This window comes from Drechmeria coniospora, chromosome 03 (assembly GCF_001625195.1).
Source record: "Drechmeria coniospora strain ARSEF 6962 chromosome 03, whole genome shotgun sequence".
Taxonomy (NCBI): Eukaryota; Fungi; Ascomycota; class Sordariomycetes; order Hypocreales; family Ophiocordycipitaceae; genus Drechmeria; species Drechmeria coniospora.
In genome coordinates this window covers 3,047,338-3,070,995 of record NC_054391.1, presented here as the reverse complement: position 1 = coordinate 3,070,995, position 23,658 = coordinate 3,047,338, and the positions used below count along the sequence as shown (strand labels likewise).

At 59.8% G+C, this 23,658-nt stretch overlaps 7 protein-coding genes and 1 non-coding gene across 8 annotated transcripts; 4 read left to right on the top strand and 4 right to left on the bottom strand.

Moving 5' to 3' along the window:
• Positions 1–1,349: 1,349 nt before the first annotated feature.
• DCS_06664 (serine/threonine-protein phosphatase PP-Z) lies at positions 1,350–3,090 on the top strand (the record flags this gene model as incomplete). Its single annotated transcript, XM_040803952.1, has 3 exons — positions 1,350–2,459; positions 2,512–2,664; positions 2,788–3,090. 3 exons carry the CDS (start codon positions 1,350–1,352, stop codon positions 3,088–3,090), a joined length of 1,566 nt encoding a protein of 521 aa, XP_040654056.1.
• A 538-nt stretch (positions 3,091–3,628) lies between these two features.
• Positions 3,629–4,813, top strand: DCS_06663 (uncharacterized protein; the record flags this gene model as incomplete). Its single annotated transcript, XM_040803951.1, has 1 exon — positions 3,629–4,813. The coding sequence occupies one exon, from the start codon at positions 3,629–3,631 to the stop codon at positions 4,811–4,813; it is 1,185 nt and encodes a 394-aa protein (XP_040654055.1).
• A 184-nt stretch (positions 4,814–4,997) lies between these two features.
• DCS_06662 (uncharacterized protein) lies at positions 4,998–5,952 on the bottom strand (the record flags this gene model as incomplete). The annotated part of the gene is made up of 2 exons (XM_040803950.1): positions 4,998–5,775; positions 5,888–5,952. The coding sequence occupies 2 exons, from the start codon at positions 5,950–5,952 to the stop codon at positions 4,998–5,000; spliced, it is 843 nt and encodes a 280-aa protein (XP_040654054.1).
• Positions 5,953–6,156: 204 nt separating this feature from the next.
• On the top strand, positions 6,157–6,244 carry DCS_t93. The gene has a single exon. It is a non-coding gene; the product is annotated as a tRNA-Val (tRNA).
• Positions 6,245–6,629: 385 nt separating this feature from the next.
• DCS_06661 (succinate semialdehyde dehydrogenase) lies at positions 6,630–8,347 on the bottom strand (the record flags this gene model as incomplete). The annotated part of the gene is made up of 4 exons (XM_040803949.1): positions 6,630–7,644; positions 7,720–8,089; positions 8,157–8,247; positions 8,312–8,347. The coding sequence occupies 4 exons, from the start codon at positions 8,345–8,347 to the stop codon at positions 6,630–6,632; spliced, it is 1,512 nt and encodes a 503-aa protein (XP_040654053.1).
• A 1,109-nt stretch (positions 8,348–9,456) lies between these two features.
• Positions 9,457–10,441, bottom strand: DCS_06660 (uncharacterized protein; the record flags this gene model as incomplete). Its single annotated transcript, XM_040803948.1, has 3 exons — positions 9,457–9,712; positions 9,777–10,073; positions 10,167–10,441. The coding sequence occupies 3 exons, from the start codon at positions 10,439–10,441 to the stop codon at positions 9,457–9,459; spliced, it is 828 nt and encodes a 275-aa protein (XP_040654052.1).
• A 3,440-nt stretch (positions 10,442–13,881) lies between these two features.
• On the top strand, positions 13,882–18,525 carry DCS_06659 (uncharacterized protein; the record flags this gene model as incomplete). The annotated part of the gene is made up of 2 exons (XM_040803947.1): positions 13,882–18,360; positions 18,424–18,525. 2 exons carry the CDS (start codon positions 13,882–13,884, stop codon positions 18,523–18,525), a joined length of 4,581 nt encoding a protein of 1,526 aa, XP_040654051.1.
• Positions 18,526–19,387: 862 nt separating this feature from the next.
• DCS_06658 (Pleckstrin domain-like protein) lies at positions 19,388–21,143 on the bottom strand (the record flags this gene model as incomplete). The annotated part of the gene is made up of 3 exons (XM_040803946.1): positions 19,388–20,569; positions 20,654–20,843; positions 20,905–21,143. The coding sequence occupies 3 exons, from the start codon at positions 21,141–21,143 to the stop codon at positions 19,388–19,390; spliced, it is 1,611 nt and encodes a 536-aa protein (XP_040654050.1).
• Between the last annotated feature and the right edge of the window lie 2,515 nt (positions 21,144–23,658).

Here is a 23,658-nt window from a genome sequence, read left to right as displayed (position 1 = left end):
CAATCTGGAGCGAGGGGACATGGTCGGGTCTCAGACACGCGTGACGTGCAGCAACTGGAGGCGAGTCGACATCTGACCGGTCCCTCTGTCCGTCCCCAGACACAGACCCAGACCTTGGGCCAAACCGCCGCCGCCGGCATCTGCAGGTACCAGCAGTTTCGGGGCACGGAGTACCGAGTACGGAGGTACCTCTGCCTCTCCCCATCTTGCCCTCGCCGCTCTTCGTCCGCTCGCCTCCTTCTTCCCTCTTCCTTCTTCCTTTCTCAACCTCCATCTACCGCCCCTCTTCCCTGGCTCCCTCCCCCCCCCCCCCCCCTTTTTTCCCTCGTCCCCCTATCTTCTCCTCGCTCGCTTCCGATCCCATCCGTGTCGGCCTCCTTCGCTTTGTTTCCTTCCCCTCCTGCCCGCCGTGCTCCTCTGTCGACTCCGCCCTCGCAGCCAGCAGCCAGCCGACCCTGCCGAATGCGAGCGTCGCGGCCTGCGCAAAGGGCATTATCTCCTCGACGCCCCCATCGAGCGACGTCGACTCTGCCGACCCGTCGCCGACACCCTTCCGATTCGGAACCGGGGCTCCGAAGCCCGACGACGTCAGGACGGCTTCCAACTCCCTAAGACGATCGCCTAAGTCGAGCGGGACGGACGGTCACGACCTTCGACCCTCCATCCTCCCCTCCCTCTTCGGCGGCCCGTTCCACCCGCCATAGCAGGACCCTCTACGCTCGCCTTCAAGAACGTCGCCGCCGCCCATCCACTCGTCGCCCTCCCCCCCCCGGTCTACCCGTCTTTCCATCCTCGCACGACGGAGAGCAGAAGCGAGCCGCGCGATTGACCGACGCCCTTCTCCGCCCGCTGCCGACCTGCCGACCGCCACCTCGCTGGCGACCCATCCATCCACCGACCCCCTCCCGCGGCAACCTCAACCTCCCGACGCCGCAACCACCCGCTCGCCGCCTTCGCCCTCCTGCGCGAATCTCGAGCGAATCCCCAACCGAGACGGCCCTTGCACACCCCCCCCGGCCATGGGCAACCAGGCCTCCAAGGACGGAGGTGCCTCCTCCTCCTCCTCCTCCAAGGGCACCGGCGACGCCTCCTTCCAGTCGTACCCGTCCTTCAGCAGATCCGACACCAAGGAGTCGTCGCGCTCCTTTCGATCCTTGCGCTCCAAGATCCCCGGCACGAGCGCCAAGACCGACAGCCCCAGAAACTCGGCCGTGCTGCCCAACGGAGACTCGACGGCCGATGCCAAGGGCGCCGACGCCGCCTCGGTGCGATCCGGACGAAGCGCTCGCTCGAGCGTCTCCCGAGCCAGCCGCAGCGACCTCCCGCCCTTCCGCCACGGCTCCACCGACATGTCGAGCTCGGCCATCCTCGAGTCCCAGCCGCCGCCGTCGCCCGTCTCGGCCAACGCCCTCCGCGGCGCCCATCAAGACCTCAGCGCCGCCCAGGCCTCGGGCGAGGTCGACCACGTCTCCGACCAGCCGCCGACGGCCAACGCGAGCCTCGGCGCCCACATGCAACCGCCGGGCCAGTCCATCCTCGTCAAGCGGGATGCCGACGCCGCCGCCGACCAGAAGAAGACGGCGCCGGCCGACGCCGCCGCCGCCGCCACGTCCGACGCCTCGCCGGCGGCCGGCAACGTGGCCATGGCCGACATCAAGGACATCGACCTCGACGACTTCATCAAGCGCCTCCTCGACGCCGGCTACGCCGCCAAGGTGACCAAGAGCGTCTGCCTTAAGAACGCCGAGATCGTGGCCATCTGCCAGCGCGCCCGCGAGGTCTTCCTCTCTCAGCCGGCCCTCCTCGAGCTCGACGCGCCCGTTAAGATCGTCGGCGACGTCCACGGCCAGTACACCGACCTCATCCGCCTCTTCGAGATGTGCGGCTTCCCCCCGACGGCCAACTACCTCTTCCTCGGCGACTACGTCGACCGCGGCAAGATGTCGCTCGAGACCATCCTCCTCCTCCTCTGCTACAAGCTCAAGTTTCCCCAAAACTTCTTCCTCCTCCGCGGCAACCACGAGTGCGCCAACGTGACGAGGGTCTACGGCTTCTACGACGAGTGCAAGCGGCGCTGCAACGTCAAGATCTGGAAGACCTTCATCGACTGCTTCAACACCCTGCCCATCGCCGCCATCGTCGCCGGCAAGATCTTCTGCGTCCACGGCGGCCTGTCGCCCGCCCTCGTCCACATGGACGACATCCGCAACATCGCCCGCCCGACCGACGTGCCCGACTACGGCCTGCTCAACGACCTGCTCTGGTCCGACCCGGCCGACATGGAGCAGGATTGGGAGGCCAACGAGAGGGGCGTGAGCTACTGCTTCGGCAAGCGCATCATCACCGAGTTCCTGGCCGAGCACGACTTTGACCTCATCTGCCGCGCCCACATGGTGGTCGAGGACGGCTACGAGTTCTTCAACGACCGCGTCCTCGTCACCGTCTTCAGCGCGCCAAACGTACGTCGGCCCCGCCGCCTCCGTCTTGTCCGCGCGCTAACATGCTTCCCAGTACTGCGGAGAGTTTGACAACTGGGGCGCCGTCATGTCCGTGTCGTCGGAGCTGCTGTGCAGCTTCGAGCTGCTCAAGCCGCTCGACTCGAGCGCCCTGAAGAATCACATCAAGAAGGGGCGCAACACGCGGCAGCAGATGCTCAACAGCCCTGTAAGTAGCCGCCATCACCCGCACCCACGCGCCCGCGCGGCGAGGAACGGGATCGTGAGCGCTGACCGTCGATAGCCCGCGAGCGTGCAACCGCAGAGTGTCTAATGATGTCGCGAAGCGCAGGGGGGTGCGACACGCGACGAGTCACGGCACTGCACGACGACGCACGCCCGACCGGAGGAGATGGTCCTTGGGGCGATCCCGTTCCGATTCCAGCATCGATGGCGGCGTCCGGCCCACGACGAGTTGGCCTTGGCCGTGTCGGTGCGCTGCCTTTGGAACAGGACAGAGGCACATCGGCTCGACCGCCGCCGACTGGGTCCACGGGGTGAAATCCGTCTTGGCCCATTCGACACCCTCTGCACCACTGCCGGGACGGAGTGTCGAATCCGAGAGGCGACATTCTCCACAAAGGACCCTGGATGACCCGATCCCGGCGTCGCCGTTTCCTTCAAAGGCCCGAGGGCCCTCGTACCGTCACGACCCTTCGAGGAGGAGGGTCGGCAGTGGCTGGCGTTTTGTGGCCGGGGATATCACATGAATTACGGGATGTTTTGCTTTGCGTGAGGACAGGAGCTGCCGGTGCATGCTTTGTGAGGGAAGGGTCATAGATGAAACGCTGTACATTACATTACTTACCAACGGCTCCTGAGGCTGCCGAGCCAGCCCGAGGTCGCCGTCAAGCCGGTACGCATCGGCTTACGGAGGTGTTCTGGCGTTTGATGTCTATCTTGGCAGAAAATACTGAATTATTATGGAACGACGCACTGGTTTTCCATTCCTGCCATGAGGCACTGACGTCGTAATTCCTTGCCGTTGCGACCCCAGCTGGCAGCGGTTGACGAAGCGTTGATGATATGTCTGTGCTTAGTCAGCCTCGAGTTGGGGAGAAAATCCGTGGACCCGAGCTAAGAACAGCTGCTCATGATCCAACAGCACCTTCATCACAAAGCAACACGCAATCATGTATCGGCAGGCTTTCCGGTCAGCGCAAATTCGGGCGAGGCCGGAACTGGAGAAGGCTAGCCGAACGACAATTGCCTACTTTTCCACATCCCAGCAGCTCGCCGCCAACGCCGATGCTCCGCCCGCCGGCCCGACGCGACCGCCCAAGATGGCGACCTCTGGACAGCGATCGCGTGCCGCGGCGAGCGAAATCAACTCCCTGGTGAGGAACAAGAGCAGGGGGGCGTCTTCATCGAGCCAGACGGCAGCAGGGCCGGTCGGGATCCTGGACGTGCGGAGCCTGCCGCGAGGTGGCCTACGCGGGCGGGGTGGCATCCGCACCAGTGGAAGAGGAGGAGCAGAAGGCGGTGCGGCCGCTGCTGGACAGACAAGAAACCCTTCACGGGGCCCTTCACCGGCCGGTCTCGGCCGCTTCTCGAGGACGGGCCCGGGATCGGCCGTCCGTGGAGGTGGACCCGGCCGACGAGGCGGCGCACCGGGAGCGGCGTCTCGCGGCCGACGGGCGCGCGCCGGAAACAAGAACGACGACGACAAGGATGCCAAAAGGGGGCCTAGGCAAGACCCCTTCGAGAAGATGGACCCTGTGGAGCAGGAGTTTGACCGGGCGATGCGCTTTGGCACGCGGGCGGCGTACAACCCGTCGCTGACGCTCGACTCCCTCGCGCCCTTCATGCCCGCCAGCACATCTACCGCCGCCGGACGGACCGCCACCGTGATGCAGAATCTGAGCATTCTCGGAACCGCTGACCCCGTCGGCGTGCCGCAGGACCTGCAGGCAAAGGACTACGCCCAGGATCTCGAGGTCGAAGGCATCCGCTTCTTCGCCGACGCCAAGGCCAAGGCCGCCACCGAAGAATACCTCCAAAAGAAGCGCAGGGAGGAAGCCGCCGGCAAGGAGGGCGAGGGTGCCACGACGAGCACGGAACCGATCGTGAAGGATGCCGAGGAGGTGGTGAGGACGGTCATCCTCGACAGGGCCATCGTCGGTCGGCACGAGAAGCTCGCATTTGCCGAGGACGCCGTCGGCGTCGCCCGATCATGGCATCTGCGCGCCGAGACGTATACACAAAAGGACGTCGAAACCTTTGAGAAGAAGCTCAAGTCGCTCCTAAGCAGCAGTGGTGCAAGGGCGAAACCCAAGGCGCCAGCAAAGGCACAGGCAAAGGCGCCTGCAAGGGCTTAGGCGGAGGAAAAGAAGCAATCCGCCAAAGGGGGCAGGATGGCGGTGTACGAGTAAACGGCCACGAAAGCGGCTGTAGTATATATTTATATATATGGTTTGTGCTAGGCCATGCATTCCATGTCAAGCAATGCCCCGAGCTCGGGACGCGGCGCCGGATGGTGGTTGGGAGCGGCTGCGCGAAACGTTAGTTGCGCTCCAGCTGCTTTATCGCCTGTGCCTCATCGAGATCAATCTCCTTCATCTTTTTGTCCTGCACCTTCTGCAGCTCCTTCTCCGCCTTCTTCGCCATGTCCGGCAGCAAGGTGCCCGACTTCTTCCATTCCTTGAGCGCCTTGTCATGCTTCGTCCTCGCCTGCCGGACCCTCTCGCGCCACCCCTGAGTCGCCTCCTTGACGCGCTTGACCAGAGCGTCCTTGCGCTCGAGCTCGACACGCAACAGCAGCTCGAGGTCGTTTTCTTCCGATCGTTGCGGCTGTTGATTGAACTCGCGCGAGGCCTGGACGGCCGACATGATGGGCTTGACGTAGGCGCGCTCGTTGACGAGCAGCGAAATCGATCGTCCCGACCGGGGCACGATCTGCGCCAGCTCGCGTAGGGGAAAGGACTCGAGCGCACCGGTCGCCTCCGACTTGACGGCGACGGCGACGGCACCGAGGCTTTCGGGGTGGAAGCGGCCGCCGTGGAGGACAGACTGCAGCTGGGACTTGAAATGAGCATCCACAGAAGCGTAGGCGGCCACGAGGGCAGAAAAGTCAAGAGGATCCTCAGGGTTGGGACCTGATGAGGACGAAGCCGAAGAAACAGGTGGTGAACCATGGTCAGAGAGTCTTTGGGGACTGTTGGCCGCCGGCGCGATCTTGCGCTTCTTCAGGAGGGCAGGGACGCAGCTGAAGGATCTGCTGGGCGAGCCGCTTGGCCATTGCAGGGACGATAGGGACTTTGAGCAGACGGTTATCGGTTGTCTAGGGGGGATCGTTATTTCATATCTGCCACCCAGCTGGTTAGCATCCCGATGTGTTCCCGTCTCCGGGAAGCAAAGCCGAATCCACAATCTCGACCTTGGGATCGACGCACCCTTGTGCAAGGTGCAAGCAACGGAGGCCCCGTTTTGCCAGCGCAGTGACACGGGGAGTCGCCATCATGGAGATGGGAATCGTGTATGATTGATGTGATGCCTCACTGGGAAGCTGGAGTTGCGCTGCAGCTTGAAGTTGGGGATCAAAGAATCTCGAACTACGATTCAACGATCGCGGTGCGGTTCAGCTGTTTTCGGCCAGGAGCCCCCCAGAGCTGAGCTCGCGAGCTAAATAATTTAAACTAACGCGCCAGATTAGTAATGTTCTGGTCGTTTAGCTCAGGGGTTAGTAGCGTGGCCTTTACAACACTACGCGTGGTCGGCCAAGGTCGCAGGTTCGATCCCTGCAACGATCAATTATTTTAACCTTGTAGTTTGCAGCCTCTGGGTTGCATTCTATTTTTGTCTGCTGTTGGAGATTCGGCAAGGCTATCTATATATATATAATAAGAAGCCCGACCCCCTCCCTGTCGGTTTCTTTCCCAGGCCTCTCTATACACGTCTTTTTTTGTCACATCTCTGCAACCTTTTCATCCAGTTGTTCAAGGAATAGTATCGAGTCGCCCTCCCTATCGTGTGGTTGGTACGCCATATGCAGCCAGGCAAGCCTGACGTGTCGTACAAGCAGGGCATGCATACATACTTGGTTGATCAAAAATTAGTTGTTCATCAGAGTTAACTTTTAACACAAACTCGATCGCTTTCGCCATATCCCATCCCATCGCTGCAACAAGTCGGGCCTCAGCTCTGCAAGGGCTGGCCCATACCACCAAAAGTAATCATCTTGGTAATCTGGTACTCTGCAATACCGTACTTGGACCCCTCTCTTCCGAAGCCGCTCTCCTTGACACCGCCAAAGGGAGATGCCGGGTCCGAGAGGATGCCTGTGTTGACGCCCACCATGCCGACCTCGAGAGCCTCGGCGACACGGTGGACTCGTTGAAGGTCTCGGGAGAAAAAGTAGCCGGCCAAACCAACCTCGGCACGGTTCGCCATGTCGACGACGTCCTTTTCCGTCTTAAAGGGGAAAAGGGCGGCGACAGGCCCGAATGTCTCCTCGGTGGCGATGGCCATGTCGGGGGTCGCGTCGCGGATCACCGTCGGCTGAAAGAAATTGGACCCCAGTTCAGGCATTTTCTGTCCGCCGATGAGGAGCTTGCCTCCCTTGCTCTGCGCGTCCTTCACATGCGCCTCGACCTTGGCAACGGCGCGGCCGTGGATGAGAGGACCGTGCGTGGTGCCGTCCTTGAAGCCGTGGCCCACGTGGAAGGCGGCGACCTTTTCGGTGAACCTGCGGGCAAACTCGTCGTAGATGCCTTCCTGAACGTAGATTCGGTTGGCGCAGACGCAAGTTTGACCCGAGGAGCGGAACTTGGAAGCGATGGCGCCGGCGACGGCGGCATCGATGTCTGCATCGTCAAAGACGATGAAAGGGGCGTTGCCGCCAAGCTCCATCGACAGCTTCTTGAGCGTGCTGGACGACTGCTTGGTGAGCAGCTTGCCGACGGCGGTGGAACCGGTAAACGATAGCTTCTTGACGGTGGGGTCTGTCGTGAGCACCTCGCCGACCTTGGCCGTGTTCTCCAGCGTCGTGACGATGTTGACGACGCCCTTGGGCACGCCGGCGCGATGAGCGAGCTCGGCGATGGCGAGGGCAGTGTACGGAGTCTCGCCAGGGGCTTTGCAGACGACGGTGCAGCCGGCGGCCAGCGCAGGCCCGACCTTTCTCGTTATCATGGCTGCGGGAAAGTTCCAGCTAGGCCGACGTCAGCCACTCCCGGCTTCCCCGTTCGGTGCGCGAGGAGAAGGCTAGCAAGACAGAGCGACTCACGGGGTGATGAGTCCGCAGACGCCGACGGGCTCTTTGATCGTCCACACCCGGTTTCCGGGGATCGTGGCCGGGATGGTGTCGCCGTAGCTTCGGGGGGCCTCCTCGCCGAACCACTCGAAAAAGCTGGCGGCGTAGGCGGCCTCACCCTTGGCATCGGCAAACGGCTTGCCGTTCTCCCACGTGATGAGCTTTGCGATATCCTCCGAGTTTTCGACCATGAGTTCGTACCACTTGCGAAGGATTCTGGCACGCTCGCGGCCCGTCTTGGATCGGAAGCCGGGGAAGGCGTCGGCGGCGGCGCGGATGGCGATTTTGGTGTCTTCGACGTCGCATTCGGCGCAGGTGCCGATGAGATCACCCGAGCACGGGTCTGCGTTGTCGAAGGCGAGCATGAGAGGCGGGCACGCGGATTCAATGCCGGCCGGGGTGTGACTGACCGTTGACCTTGAACGTCTTGCCCGATCTGGCGCCTTTCCACTCGCCGTCGATGTAGCAGACGTCGTGCTTGAGCAGGGACGGATTCTTGAGCTGGCAGCCACCAGAGTCAGCGGGCAGCCGGCACAAAAGCTTGCCGACGGTCTCGCGTGCATACCTTGGGCGCCATGGTGGATGCACTCCTCGCAACCATGAGGGAAACGCTGGGAGAGAAGCGCAGCGACGTAGCTCCCACCCGCTGTAGGAACGCCATGTGATCTGGAGGGCTGGATGGATAGTTGGGCCGCCGTCGTGCGATGAACGGCAGGGGTTTCCGGTTGACGCCGTTGTCTGGAGTGTCGGGGTGGCGAGGAGAAGAAAGGAAACGGAATGGAACAAAGCAAAAGCAAACGAAAGGGCAAGGCTGTGGCCAGAAAGGAGCGGCAGAGGGATTGCCGATGCTGGCGAAAGCCGAGGAACTAGCGAGCGACGTAACTGCATGCTACTTACTGCACACGCATGCACTGTACTGATAACACTGTACACCTAATACTCACTTACACCTACTTACATAAGGCAGTATTATACTGTACATCTAAGTACAGTACAGTGCTCCTGCTCCGTGGGCAACCCCTAATAGGAAATGCACGGCACAGTGCTCCGTACGCCTACAGTGTGTGGTGAATGTACTGTGCACGTGCTTGTACCTGTACTGTGCAGTGCGGTTCGGCCTGGCACGGCAACTAGAGTAGTATAACAACACTAGTCCCTCATTCGTCAAAAGCACGACCCCACTTGACCCTTTGACATTTTGCGGGGAAGGACGAGGCCGAATCGGTGTGGGAAACGACGGCCCGCGGGGCAACGCAATCCACGGACGCCGGGGCCAACGGTGCCGCGGAGCTGCGATGCCGATGCCAATGATCAGGCGGTCTCAACACTACTTGCACACTACACACCGCAGGGGCGTTATTGGCATATGATTACCGTCGTCAATGATCTTCCTCTACGTAATCGACATTTCAGGTACGCACTACGGAGTATGCCTTTCCACTTTCATGGCCTGCATCGACGTCCAAAAGCCTCCTACCCACAGGGTCTGTCATTGGTACAATAGTAAATCGTCAACGTCGTTTCCGCTTCGCCCGCCTCGTCCGAGTACGGAGGGGTATCGGTCAGCCGTCCTGCGCCGAAAAAATCGGGCGGAACAATGGCACTGGATGCCAGCCGTTCAAACCTGCCGGCTTGGTTGCAACCGTCTCGTGTGTTCGTTTCGCACGCAGACAGACGTGCTCCACTCTGATGAGCATCGGCGATGCCCGCTCATGCATACCGTTGAATATCCTCCTGCCGCTGAGGCAGGCGCCGGTCGAGGATGTGAAAGGCTTGCGTTCTCGGCGTAAAGGGCACGGCGCTCTCGTTGACGGGCGCGTTCATGCTGTGCATCTCCCATGCGCCGCCGTCATTCGCCTTGGAGTCGGAGAGGGCCGAGTCCTCGTCCTCGTCCCGGCACAAAGCATTCTCCTCGTTGGGCCAGGTGGCATGCAGGGCGAAGCCCAGGTTGACGAGATAGACGGTGCTGGGAGCAAAAAGGTCAGACGAGCAGAGAAATTGCCATCGGGGGCGGGGGGTTCGGCACGTACAACATGAACAAGGTCACACCAAGAGAGGCTTGGGCAATCTGGCAAGCTCGATACTTGCCGTAAGGCCTGGCCGGATCGCAGCCTTGCCGAAAGTACCAGGCGGCCGGTGCGGGGTATCGTGCGTCTGCATAGTCCGGGCCGATTTGACCGTAGATGCTGACGGCGTAGAGGGCGATCAAGGCAGAATAGCTGACAAGGGCAATGATGGGAAAGTAAAATCGCATGATGATGGTGATGAGCTTGCAGAGGAGAAAGAAGAGAGAGACGATGGAGATGGCGACATTGTAGTTGGTGAGGCTACGCGTCTCATGCGTCAGCTCCGGAGCAGAGGGACGAGACGAGGGGCGGAGGGTTGGGGGGTTGGGGGGGGGGGGGGGGGCTGCGACGCACGCGAGGGACCAAATCAGCGGTATCTTGGGGAGGGGACGGTGGTTCGCATAGGCGTAGAGGACCATGTTCGGGTTCGAGTTGAGTTTGTTGTCGAAGCCGATGCGCCACATGTCGGTGCGGTACAGGTCCGGTTGGGCGATGCCGAAGATGACGAGGACGGCGATGAGGAGGGCGAGCTCGAGGGTCATGATCCAAGCGTTGAACCGCTGATGCAGCCGGGGCCAGGCGCGGGGCAGCAGCCGGTAGGACTTGCTCCTGCCGAGGAGGATCTTCATGGTGGCAGCGTGCCGCAAGGTCGTCGTCTGGTCCGGCGGCGGTGAATGATGCGTCGTCGATGGCGGCACCGAAAGCCAAAGCCTACGGCAGCGGCGAGGCGGGCGACGACATCGGCTGGAAGGACGGCACTGGCGGTGTCGAATTCGAATCCGAGCGTCGCGTCTCGGGCGCCGCTCAGCACATGCTCGTCGGAAGAGGATGCCCTCCCAGCCAGCTAGAGGGGAGGGGGGGGGAGGGAGGTTTAAAGGCCACGGTCGACGGCAGCCGGCTGGCCGGGCATGGCAAAATATGAATGGGACGGAGAGCAGCGGGAGCATCACAGGTGAGGGTGGACGACCAATGAGAAGCTGCCGGTACATGGAGCTTGTGGCTGCTAAGCGCTGACCACGGGACGGGTGCTGGGATGGGCGCCGGTCGAGCGCTGGATTGGTCGGCCTGCGAACCGTTGTAGGCGGGATCCAGGGGAGAGGCGGCCAGTAAGCGTCCTCCTCACCCGACCTCGGAACCTGCCTGTGCCTGAGACTGTGCCGTACGCCGGGGCCAGCGGGCGGAGCGGCAGCAGCGACAAGGTCGTTGGCCACCGCATGCCCTCTTGGTACGTGATTGGTGGCCGTGGTACGGACGGTACGAGTGCACCGTGCAGTACAGTACAGGTGCACAGTACTTGGTTGTACATGCACATGCGCTGGAAAGCCAGGTGCACAGTACTTGGTTGTACATGCACATGCGCTGAAGAGCCCAGCATTAAAGTACTTGCATTACACTCCGTACGCCGTACTTACAAGTACATGTACAACCAAGATCTACTTGTTGCGGAGTACTTGCAAGTAGGTATGATGTACCTCGGCAAGTAAGTAAGTATAGCCTTCCACTGTCCTCCCCCACCGTTTCGACCTTTCTCGATTTCTGCTACCGAGACAAGGCAAGAAAAAAAGCAAGGTTTCCGACGAACAAAAAAGCGCATGCGTACGAGCGCACGAACGAACTGTTGTAGGCGCCGAACACCTTCAAAGTGCGTCACTTGGACGTGGTCGAGCATTTGTTTCCATGCATCTCCTCCGCGAGAAAGCGCGATGACACTGCGCCCATGCGGTGGTAGGGACCGCGCCGTACTCAAAGACGTAAGACGTAATAATTGTAGCTGCAAGTACTCCGTACGGAGTACAACTAATAAGTACAGTACATGTTCAGCAGTATTGCTCAAGCACCTTTAATTTGCGCATCCTGCACGGGCTACAAGTAGCACAGTGGGGTGGCAAACGTGTCGATTCACTTCGTAAGTAGTGGTAGAGCAACCAATTGAATCGACACTTTTGTCCAAGTACTAGGTATTTACTGTACCGACCAGCGTCGTCGTATCAAGTACTCCGCAGTTCAGTCAAGTTCCCTTGATGGTAAAAATGAATGTGCTGTGCATGCCGATGTTGTCATTATTGCACATGTACTCCGTACGGAGCAAGTACCTTTGTTGTAACCTTGTACTTATCTTCAAGGACTTCCACGCACGGAGTGCTCCGTAGCTGGCCAGTATGGCGTACGGAGTGTTACTACAGTGCGGAGTACGGAGTACTTGCGCAGGTATTCTTACCGACCACAAGTACTTGCAGTGCATGTACTCCGGACCCTTCCCTGAGGACAATCAAGTACAGACAGTACTTTACTTCGTACTGATCGGCTGGTTCCATGGTTCACGTTACATAATGAACCTATTCGTCACCACAGTTGAAAATACTCCCTCAACTACGGAGCACAGTAGGTGCTTGTTCCGGTACGAGTAATATTATTTGTTCTGCGCGAGGCTGCCTTGCAGGTACCCGTACTTGTGTAAGTACTTAAATGCCAGAAACTAGCGGAACGCCCCATCTCTATTGAAATTCCTTACTTAGTACCTAGGTAGCTGAGGCGTCTGGTACAACGTGCCTTCAAGGTTCTTACCAAGGTGGGAAAGGCGCGACGCCATCGCCGGTGCTTCCAGAGCTTCGATCGCTGTGCCTGGGAGATAAACTTCCGCGGTGGCTGGCTGCTGGGACTTGCGTTGGACTATTTATACTACTAAGTATGCACATGTACTGTAGAACTAGTTGCAAGTAATTAAGCGTACGAGTACGGAGTGACACCGCTCAAGCGTGTCTAAAAATCGCTCCACAGGCGTTCAGCCGAACATTCCACACGCCCCGTCTCCGTCGCCGGCGCCGGGGACAATCGGTCGGTCGGCCCGTCCGTCTCAAAGCAACGACAAAAAAGGAGGCATCCATTGGTATTACCTAAAATCCCGTCGATTCCGCGACTCGCTTTCCACGTAAGTACTGTACATGACTGCTGTCAGCCTTGTTGGAAGCTGCCCACAAGTAGCATCCAAGTGCCCATCATGTACATGTACTGTACCTGCCAGTGGTATGAGCCGGCCAAGTCCTCACGAGGTGCTCGGAGCTTGGGTGGCAGAACCACGAGTGGCATCGGAGACGACGCTTCTATTCAAAACTCTTCTCTGACTTGTACCTCTCGGTACGTTTGCTTGTACCGTTAATAGTTATACACACACACCTATCAGGCACCTTGGTGCATTTGCGTCTCGTCGGCCGCGCCCCTTGACTGCTCGCCATGTTAGCGAGCGTCGTACGCGCTGTAGTGCTCCGTACTTGTACTCGTAGAGACCTTCAGTCGGTGCAAGTACCCATCCATCATCACCAGACATCGTCGTGAGTACTCGGCGCAAGTACTTGTCATGCACAAATATTCCGTACAGTACTTGTACAAGTACAGAGTACTCCGTATACGTACAACCATTGCAGGGAATATACGGAGTGGTGCTCGTAAAAACATGTGCCGGGACGACGCTCCAGCAGTGGTTTGTAAGCGAACAACGGGTCTAGCCAGGGCCACCGCGGCACTATCACAACTCATACGGCCCGATGCCCAGCAGCCCTGGCCATGAAGGTTACATGGTCGCCCCAGATCTGACATTCGCTGATCCGTTTCAACTCCCCCCCCTGCCGCCTGCCGATGGCCCCTAGCCCGCCTCGATCATCACCCCAGACTGCCGCGCCAACGATGACTTCGCTCCCGTCACGGCTGTGAAAGGGTGCGATCGGGAAAGCCCTGGTGACGACGAGCACGTTTGTACGCGCGCTTGCCTGTGCGTATGGATACTGTACTCGATAAGCACATACATGCAAGGATGCACGTACTGCACTGCACGAGTGCTCCGTACTTGTCGTACAGTAAGTATACTGTGCAGCATACGGAGCCCACGTGCGGCCCCTTCCCTTTCCCCCTGGGGATTTCGAAAACCTCTACCTTCGCCCCACCACAATCACCACCCCCCCCCCCCCTTCCCCTCCCCGCGCACAGGTTGCTGCCGGGAGGAGCTTTTTCTCATGCTCCTTTGCTGCTACGTCGAAATCCCATTCCGCTACCGTACCCCGTGTTTCGGCGCTTGATGCAGCGACTAACCGACGACGACGACGTCGCCGAGTCCCGCGCCGGCTCTACAGCCTCTACTTCTGCCGTCGCCTATATCCAACCGTCCTCCTCGCCCCGCGGTGGTGATAGCGACGCGGAGCCGACGACCCGACGTGCCCCCGTCTCAATTCCTCCCGACACCGTCCCGCCTGCCTCTGCCGCTTCCCCTTCTTCCCCCCGTCCAGGCCTGTCGGATCATCACAGACGTCGTCGTTCGAGTGTCGCTTCGGGACGATGGGTATCGTCCAGTAACCACCACCCCGGCCAGCCAGGTTCGCCGACGTATCGACGCACGTCCCGAGCCGGCGGCACCTCTTGCTCCCCCAGGAGCGCCGTCATCATCCACCACCAGGACGTTTTCCAGCAGTACCAACCCACGTCGTTGTCGCCCGTTCCGCTTCCGCAGCAGCAGCCGAGGCGGCAGCATCAGCATCAGCATCAGCATCAGCATCAGCATCCGCAGCACCCGCAGCACCCGCAGTCGCCTTCCTGCTCCAGGTCTGGTCGTATGCAGAGGTCGATCAAGCGTTCGTTGAGGCACATCAAGGCCGTTGACTGCACCATGGACCATGCCCCGTCCAAGAAGCCGCGGACGGGACCATTGCCACCCGCAAGCTTCGACATGGCTCCCTCGGCCACCCCTCATTGCCAGTCGTCGACGCCGTCACGGCCCCAACGCGAGGACCCCATCGCTCCCCTCTTCTTCTCTCACGCGCCGACGAGGCACCTTGGTTGCCCCCCGAGCGCCACGGCGTCCGAAACGGCCGCCACCATGCTCTCGGGCAACCGCGACGACCGTATGGGCATCACAACCCTCAAGCTCCCCGGCGCCAGCATCAGCTCGCCGAGCCCTGCCATGTCGGGCAGCACCTCGGGCAGCTTGTGTTCGTCCCTCGACGCAACCACGCCCACCCTGGGCGGCCTCGAGTGTGCCAAGGCGCACCCCGCAGGCCCGCCGACGGTGCAGAACATCAGCGCCATGGAGCTTCTCGACAACGACGAGAGGCCCACCTTTCTCCTCGATCTGACCAGTCCGATGAATGCCAACAAGCCGGGCATCAACATGCTCTACCAGAACAGTTCTCTGCGATCTTGCCGAGAGATAGGCAGCATGCTCACCGTCGAACCTCAAGACTTTGCCCAGGCCTCGGCCTTTGACCAGTTTCGCTCCTGGGCCTATGCCACCTCCAAGAGCACCAACAATCTCGCCCTGCCGCTCCCGTACCACGACTACGGCGGCATCACTTGGACTTCCACCACCTTGCGGCACCGGTTCCGATTCGTGAGCGGCAACGTCACCCCCATCTCCACCAGGACCGGCTCGCCCTTTGGCTTTCCCTCGGAGCCGAACTCGCCGATGCAGGACTTTGTCGACCCTCCCAACTACTTTTGCGATGCCGCCACCGCCAACTCCGGAGCGCCGCCTCATGCGCCGAACCTTGGGCCTGTCGACGGCGAGCTCGACGGCGACGTCGCCGGCTGCCGTCCCCAAGAGTTCTCCAACGAGGTCATCCGCTCGCATTCGACCAAGACGGTCTTCGATTGGACGAGGATTCCCCTCACCGAGAGCCTTCCGGACCACATCAAGTTCGCCAGGTCCGTCGACTGGGCTGCCACGTCCCTGGGCCCCATTTCCGACTGGTCGTATGAGCTGCGCGTCATGTCGAACCTCGTCATGGCCAGTCCTCACCCCGCCGCCATGTACTGGGGTTCCGACTACATCGCCATATACAACGCCGCCTACATCAAGCTCGCCGGCGGCAAGCACCCGAAGCTGATGGGCCAGAGCTACGTCGAAGCCTGGGCCGAGATTTGGCACGAGATCGAGCCCATCTTCAAGAGCGCCATGGATTGCGGCCAGGCGACGATGAAGCACGACAACCAGCTCTTCATCAATCGCGACGGCTTCCTCGAGGAGACCTTCTTCTCCTGGGCCATCGTCCCCCTCGTCGGCATGGACGGCGACGTCGTCGGCCTCTACAATCCGGGATTCGAAAACACCTTCCGCAGGGTCAACGACCGACGGATGCTGACCCTCCGGGAGCTTGGTGAGAGGACGGCCTCGGCCACCTCCGTCGCCGGCTTCTGGCCCCAGGTGCAGAAGGGATTCGAGTACAATGACCACGACGTGCCCTTTAGCCTCATCTACTCTGTCAAGGAAGAGTTTGAGAGCGACGTCTCCTCCCTGCATTCCGGCAGCTTCGTGCATTCGCCCCAGTTCGCCCTCGAAGGATCGCGGGGTGCCCCCGAGGGACACCCGGCCGCGCCCGCTCACCTGGACCTGAGACACTCCGAGGAGGGCTTCGCGCCTTACATGAAGCAGTGCATGGCCACCGGTGGCGCCCCCGTCGTTCTCTCCGAGAATGACGGTACCCTTCCGACGGAGCTGCTGGAAGGCATCGACTGGCGCGGCTTCGGTGACCCGTGCCGAACCATAGTCGTGTTCCCCGTCGTGCCCACGACGACCAAGGAGGCTGTCACCGGCTTCATCGTCCTCGGCGTGAACCCGAGACGTCCGTACGACGACAACTACAAGCTCTTCATCCACCTCCTCTCTCGTCAGCTGGCAACCTCGATGGCCTCGGTCGTCCTGTTCGAGGAGGAGATTCGTCGCGGCCAACGCGCGGCCCGGCTGGCGGCCCTCGACCGTCAGGAGCTCTCGATGCAGCTTTCGCTGCGCACCCAGGAGGCCAGCGACAGCGAGTTTCGATTCACCCGCATGGCCGAGTTCGCCCCGGTCGGCATGTTCATCGCCGACACCCAAGGGCACATCAACTACTGCAACGACATGTGGTGGCAGATTTCGAGGCACTCGCGCTACGACGAGACGAAGCTCGCCTGGATGAACAGCGTGCGGGACGAGGATCGCGATTCCCTCGAGGCCGCGTGGAAGAAGCTGCTCGACGAGAAGGTGACCATCGCCGTCGAGTTTCGTTTCAAGCATAGCCAGAGGAACGGCGACCGCACCATCGACACGTGGGTCCTCATGAGCGCTTTCCCCGAGAAGACGCCGGAAGGGAACCTCAAATCGATCTTCGGTTGCATCACCGACATCTCATCCCAGAAGTGGGCGGAGAAGGTCCAGAACGAGCGGCGAGAGGAAGCCGTCGAGCTCAAGCGACAGCAGGAAAACTTCATCGACATCACGAGCCACGAGATGCGCAACCCCCTGTCTGCCATTCTTCAGTGCGCCGATCAAATCGCCAACAACATCTCCGCCTTCGTCTTTCAGAGGGACAAGGACCGGGTGGAGACGCTCCTCGAGGGCTGCCTGGATGCTGCCAACACCATCAACCTGTGCGCGAGCCATCAGAAGCGCATCGTCGACGACATCCTGACCCTGTCGAAGCTCGACTCCAACCTCCTCGCCGTCACGCCCGTCGACGAGCAGCCGGTCAAGGTGGTGCAGCGAGCCCTCAAGATGTTCGAGTCCGAGCTGATGGCGCACGACATCGAGTTCGAATTCACCGTCGACGACAGTTTCGACAGGCACGGCGTCGTATGGGCCAAGCTGGACCCGTCGAGGCTGCAGCAGGTCTTGATCAACCTGATGACCAACGCGATCAAGTTCACGCAGGGACGAGAAAAGCGCAACATTTCCGTGTCTCTCAGCGCGTCCAAGGATCACCGCAGCGAGGCCAGCCGCAAGGGCATCACGTACTTTGAACGAAACGACCACCAGCGAGCGGCGAGCATGGACATTGACGAAGACGAGTGGGGGAGCGGCGAGCGGATCAACATCCACTGCTCGGTCGAGGACACGGGGCCCGGCCTTGCCGAGGAGGAGCTGAAGATCCTCTTCCAGCGGTTTAAGCAGGCGACGCCGCGCACGCACGTGCAGTACGGCGGCTCGGGCTTGGGCCTCTTCATCTCCCGGATCCTGACGGAGATGCAGGGCGGCCAGATTGGCGTCATGTCCAAGCGAGGGATGGGTAGCAAGTTCAACTTTTACATCCAGAGTCGAAAGAGCGAGAACCCGCCTGCAGAGTTTGAGCACATCTCGGACTTTAAGATTGGGCGCAAATCGCAGACGGCGACGGCCACGACAACTCCTCGACTGAACGGGGGCCGGTCCGCCGCTTCCCCCGGGGTTGTCAAGGTCCCCCAGGGCCGAGCACTATTCGACGTGCTCATCGTCGAGGACAACATCGTCAACCAGAAGGTTTTGCAGCGACAGCTGCGAAACTACGGCAACAACACGTTCGTCGCCAACCATGGCCGCGAGGCGCTGGATACGATTCAGAAATCAAAGTTCTGGACGGGTCAAGAGATGGAGGGTGTCGAAATCTCGGTCATTTTGATGGACCTCGAGATGCCCGTCATGGACGGGATGACATGCGCCAGAAAAATCCGAGAATTGGAGAGGGAGGGAACGATCGTCAAGCACATCCCCATCATCGCGGTGACGGCATATGCGCGACCTGAGCAGATTGAAAACGCCAAGGCGGCTGGCATTGTGAGTCTTCCGCTGCACGCGTTGCTTGTTCCTTCGACAGGATGAGGCTAATAGACGATACAGGATGACGTCATATCCAAACCATTCCGCATCCCCGAGCTGATGCCTAGGATCGAGGAGCTCGTCGGCAAGTACCAAAATATGTCTGTCGCTGCGGCCGTATGAGGCAGACGGGGGGTTGCACGGTGTCACCTCGAGCGCATTCTATTTCCGGCCCGAGCCAGAGCATGGGCGAGCGTGGGCATCCGCAGACCTTTCGATTCGGGATCATGTGAACTTTCGTACCATTATACCCCCGGTTTCGGTTTTATTGTTGCGTCTCGGACAAGTGTACATGTACCGCACGACATCACGAACCCTGCTAGTGGTGTGGTGTTGTCGGGGCAGAGGGATACAAGCAGAGATGATGCCATGCAGTTGAGCCTCTTTGCGAAACACCGAGGAAGCAAGCAGGTGATCAGGATCACAAACAGGCGGGGAGGCCCGAGGAAAAGTGAATGTATCTTCTCAAAGGCTCATGCTGTTTTGCTTGCCGTTTTCGTAGCTGCCGTCCATCGGTTAGCATGAACATGTACAGTACCGTACGTGCAGGGTTCATGGCTGGCGCCAATGTTACGGAGCCTCCCCTGTCCTGGGCGACGACGGGTGGCGAGGAGAACTTGGACTGGCCATGAGCAGACGCAACAAAGAGCAATTGTATTAAGTATTACTATCGTATTTTCCCGGGTATGGGAACAAAGCAGCCGATGCATTATGCTTGCAACCGACGATTGCTCCTCGGGATCATTCGTCAACCCTCGTGATGTTTTTTGGTGAATTTTTCGAAGAATTTTTCAAGAAGTGTCGGTGGTTGCTGCTGGAAAAACAAAACAGTGTGGAAATTGGTATCAGTGAAAGCAGTCTCGACAGGGTATCTTGGTATCTTGTGAAGAAATGCAGAACCTTCCTTCCGCTCCGTACCCTCATGTGTGCGGTCTTCTTGTCGTTTTCCTTACGGCGTAAGCCAGCTTCACAATCCCCCTGCCCTTTAAGCAGCAGCGGTGACGACGGGTGCGGCGGCGGCGACATTCTCGGTCTTGTTCTCAACCTCGGGCTCGGCGGCCTTGGAGGTCTCCTCGGCAGCTGCCTCCGTGGCGGCCGCCGTCTCGCTGGCAGGCGCCTCTTCGGCGGCCTCCGTCACGGAGTCATCGGCAGCCTTGTCCTCGGCCTTGGCCGCGGACTTGCCCTTGATGGTAGCACGGAGCTTGGAAAAGGCGCTCTTCGCGGGCTTCTCCTCGCCGTCGACGGGCGCGGGCGACTTGTCGCGCTTGCCAAAGGCGAAAGCAAGCGACGACTTGCGCTTCTCCTTGACGTCCTTCTTGGACTCGCTGTTGGGGGCAGAGCTTTCGACCGTCTCGGCAGGAGCGGCGCTTGGGGAGGCCACGTCCACGGCCAGGGGAGCCGTCGACTCGACGGGAGGGATCACGGGAGCCGTGGCATCGACGATGACATTGTCACCCTCGGTAGCAGACTCGCGGGTCTCCTCGGCAGTCTGGGTGGCGTCAATGGCCTTCTTCTCCTTCTTGGAGAAGACGGTACCGAAGAAGCTGTTGCGCTTGCTGACCATGGGCTTCTCCTTGGGGCTCTCGGCCGCGGCGGCCTCCTCGACGGGCTTGTCCTCGGCGGCCCTTTCCTCAGCGGGCTTGTTCTCCGCAGCGGCAGCAGGGGCCTCGGCGGCGACGGAAGTCTCCTCGGGCTTGGCGGCCTCGGCCTCGGCCGCAGGCTCGGAAGGCTCAGGGGTGGCCACATCCTCGGCCTTGGCGTCCTCCTTCTTCTCCTCCTTCTTGCCAAAACCGAAAAAGGAAGCGCGCTTGCGGCTAGCAGAGCGGCGCTTGGGCGGCTCCTCGGCCTTGAGCTCCTCCTTTGCCGCTTCGGCTTCGCCCGTCGTGGCCTCCGTCGCGGCAGGCTCCTCGGGTTTGGGCGCCTCCTCGGCGGGCTTCTCCTCCTTGGCGACGGCGATGGCGGGCTTGAAGCTCTCGATGGTGTTCTTGTACATGTCCGATTCGCTGACGGCGACGGCAAGCTCCTTGGCCTCGGCGATCTTCAGCTTCAGCTGAGCAACCCAGCCGTCACGCTCGGCGGCAGAGGCAGCCTTGAAGCTGTGCTTGCTACCCTTGGAGGTGAAGTGGAACTTGTTGGAACCGTCCACCTCGGGCTCGGTGGCATCGGCCTGGGGATAGTGGTCAGCAGGAGGTTGGGGGGGGGGGGGGGGGGGGGGGGGCAGAGGAGCTCGGGGCAGGCGTCGGGGGCGTACCAGGTTGATGAGGCCGGTGGGGGCCTTCTTGTCGCCGATGAAGAGGAGACCCTTGCCGGTGTGCGCAGCCCAAGCGATGTTGCTGTGGGCCGCCTCGAGGGATTTCTCCGCCTTCAGGTAGTGAGCCAGGGACTTGGCGTCGACGGCGTCGGAGCCGAAGAAGAAGAATTGCTTGCTGGGGATCAGGTTCCTGCGGGTTCGGCTGGTCAGCGGCCGGTCGCAGGCGAAGGAACGCATCGGCGGCGACTCACTTGGGGAAGCTGGCGCCTTGGGCCTTGTGAGCCAGGTGGCCCTCCTCGACGGGCGTCGTCTCGTCCTTGTTCTCGGCGGACTTGGCATCGTCGGCAACGGCGACAGGCTCGTCGGCGGACTTGTCGTCGGCGGCGGGGGTCGTCTCGGGGGCGACAGCCTCCTCGACGGCGGCGGCGGGAGCGGCGGCGTCGACGGCCACCTCGGGGACCTCGACGGTCGTCTTCTGTACTTCGGCCATTCTGGATATGAAAAGGGGTATCTCTTGGGTATCACAACAAACAAAGACGCGATGGTATAAAAAGAAAAGCGGCGAGGCACGATCCAGAAAGCGTGGATACAGCGAGCTTGTATGGGTACAGGCTGAGCTTGTGGTGAGAGAAAGGAGGAAGAGGGAGGGCCGGCGGCGAACGGGGACCCTCTGGGTTCTTATTTGTCCTCGCCGGCGTCCTAATGGTTTCCTGAGGAGGGCGGAAGGAGGCAGCGGCCAGCCATGGCCCATAGGGCAAGGAAGCTTGAAAGGGTACTCGAGCGCAAGTACTCGGTACATGTACCTACAGTATACTTGCGTAGGTGCGCTTGGATATACTGGAAGTACTCCTATTTGAGTGCGAAGTAGGTACTGTAAGGAAGTACTAGGTAGTATTATGCCGGTACCCGTACGAGCAGTCGGTACGGCACAGTGCTGCTGGTTCGCTAGCCAAGGATCAGGAAGTGGACGCAGGAAAGGGTTGCCAGGTCCAACTGACTCCCCCTTACTGGGGCTACGGAGGGGGTGAAACTTGTTTGCGCTGGGCGACGGCCGCGCACCACCAGGAGCACTAGCAGGAGTGCAGGTACGGAGCACAGGTACGGAGTGCTGAGTACAGGTACGGAGTACTTACAGGTACAGAGTACAACTACTTGTACTGTACAGGAAGTGATGTACAGTAGTTGTACAGTGCCGCACGGCGATAGGCGCCTGCTCAGGGTGCGGCAAGTACTCCGTATCACTCCGTACAGTACAGGTACAATATGCACGAGCGCGGGTAGCCGGTTGTGTAATGCATGCATCAATACTCCGTAATTTGTCCTGTTCAGTTCATTCGCATTATTACCTGCACTGTGCTTGCAGTTACAAGTATTGTACTTACTTATAGTACGGAGTACGGAATTGATTGGTACAAGACTGTGCTTGCGCTTGCGCTCCGTCGTGGGAGGTGAATCTGCAGAGTAAGTACTGCACAAGGAAGCAAGTAAGTACGTGCTGTATATGATGTACTTGTGTGCACGGTACCGGCAGAGTGCAGGCGTGCTCCGAATGGAAGAACCTACGAGTAATAATCTACTTACAAGTACTTACTTGTACGGAATATAGTAGGGGAGCTGAGGACGACGGAACGATTCATGTGCATGTGCAGAGCATGTGCAGATTGTGAGTACTGTACTCCGTACATGCATACGTGTACGGAGAACTCCGTGCTGTATGTGAGATATGTATCTGTGCACGCTCATGTGCTCCATGCTGTTGATGAGAAGCCGGAAACGGATTGGTTAGCGTGAATACCCGCTCGGGAGGTACGTGGTGCAATTATGCCATGTGCGCCAGTTGGTCTCTTGTACCTACGAGTACCACTGCAGCACATGGGAAACGCAAGTACTTGCGGGAGTCCCCCCGTACGCGAGTACAACTACTCATTACTGTACACGTGCAACTACATACTACCTAGGTACAACTAGGTGTATCCGTACTCCGTACATGCAAGTATGTTCACCCACAGAGTACAGTCCCTACAACACAACCACACAACGGAATACCGGGATACTGCGCCCAAAGTAAAAACCAATGACGCTCCGTGCATGCCGTTGGTGCACACCAGCACCTCCGAGCATGGTGCATCCAACCCACCCTCGAGAGCCGTCGTGGTATTGCTTGTGCTTTCATGCACAGCTTCGGTGCATGCACAACTACAGCACGGAGTACTGTACAGTACAGTACATGTACATCACTTACCGTACCTGTACTTACAAAAAGACCACGCGCAGCCATGAATTATCCCTGGCACGCCATTTGCAACCGCAACGAGGGTTGCCCTGCAGACGATTCCCATGCCCACCTCGTGATTAATTAGTGCTCGTAAAGCCAACCAGCCAAGAACTGGGTCCTGGATTGTGGCGGCCAGAGCGAAGCCGCGACGGGCGGCACGGCACCTGCTAATGCCGTTAGTAGGTGGTCAGATGCCATCAGCCCCACAGCGAGCCAGCGTATGGTGGATATGGTGTTCGCAATCATGCTCATGACTTCCGACCTGGAATCGAAAGCAAACGAGCCAGGCACTTTGGATGCAACCCAGCAAGACGTACGGAGCACTGCTCCGGGGCTATTCCTGTGGCGACTGGACTTTGTCGGAACCGAGGGCGGTGCGCAGCATGCAATAATCAGCAAGGGGCAAACAAGCGCGCGTGTGTGCTGGTAGGTGTAAGTACTGCAAGTAATACTCCTGCTAGTACCATTACGCAATCGTCGGCCATGATGCTGCAAATACCTCGACTACCATGTGCATGCACGGAGCCCGTACAGTACTCTCTGCGTACCAACCTACTGCACTTGCTGTACTTTACACGCCGTACTATCCCACGTACTGTATACTGTAGTACCGCCATGGTATGTACTTGTTTGCGGTGCACGTAATCGAGTAATTACTTACTTCTGTTTACCTAGTACTCGGGGAAAACCACCTGTGCCGTACCGTACGGAGTATTAATAGGCACACAAC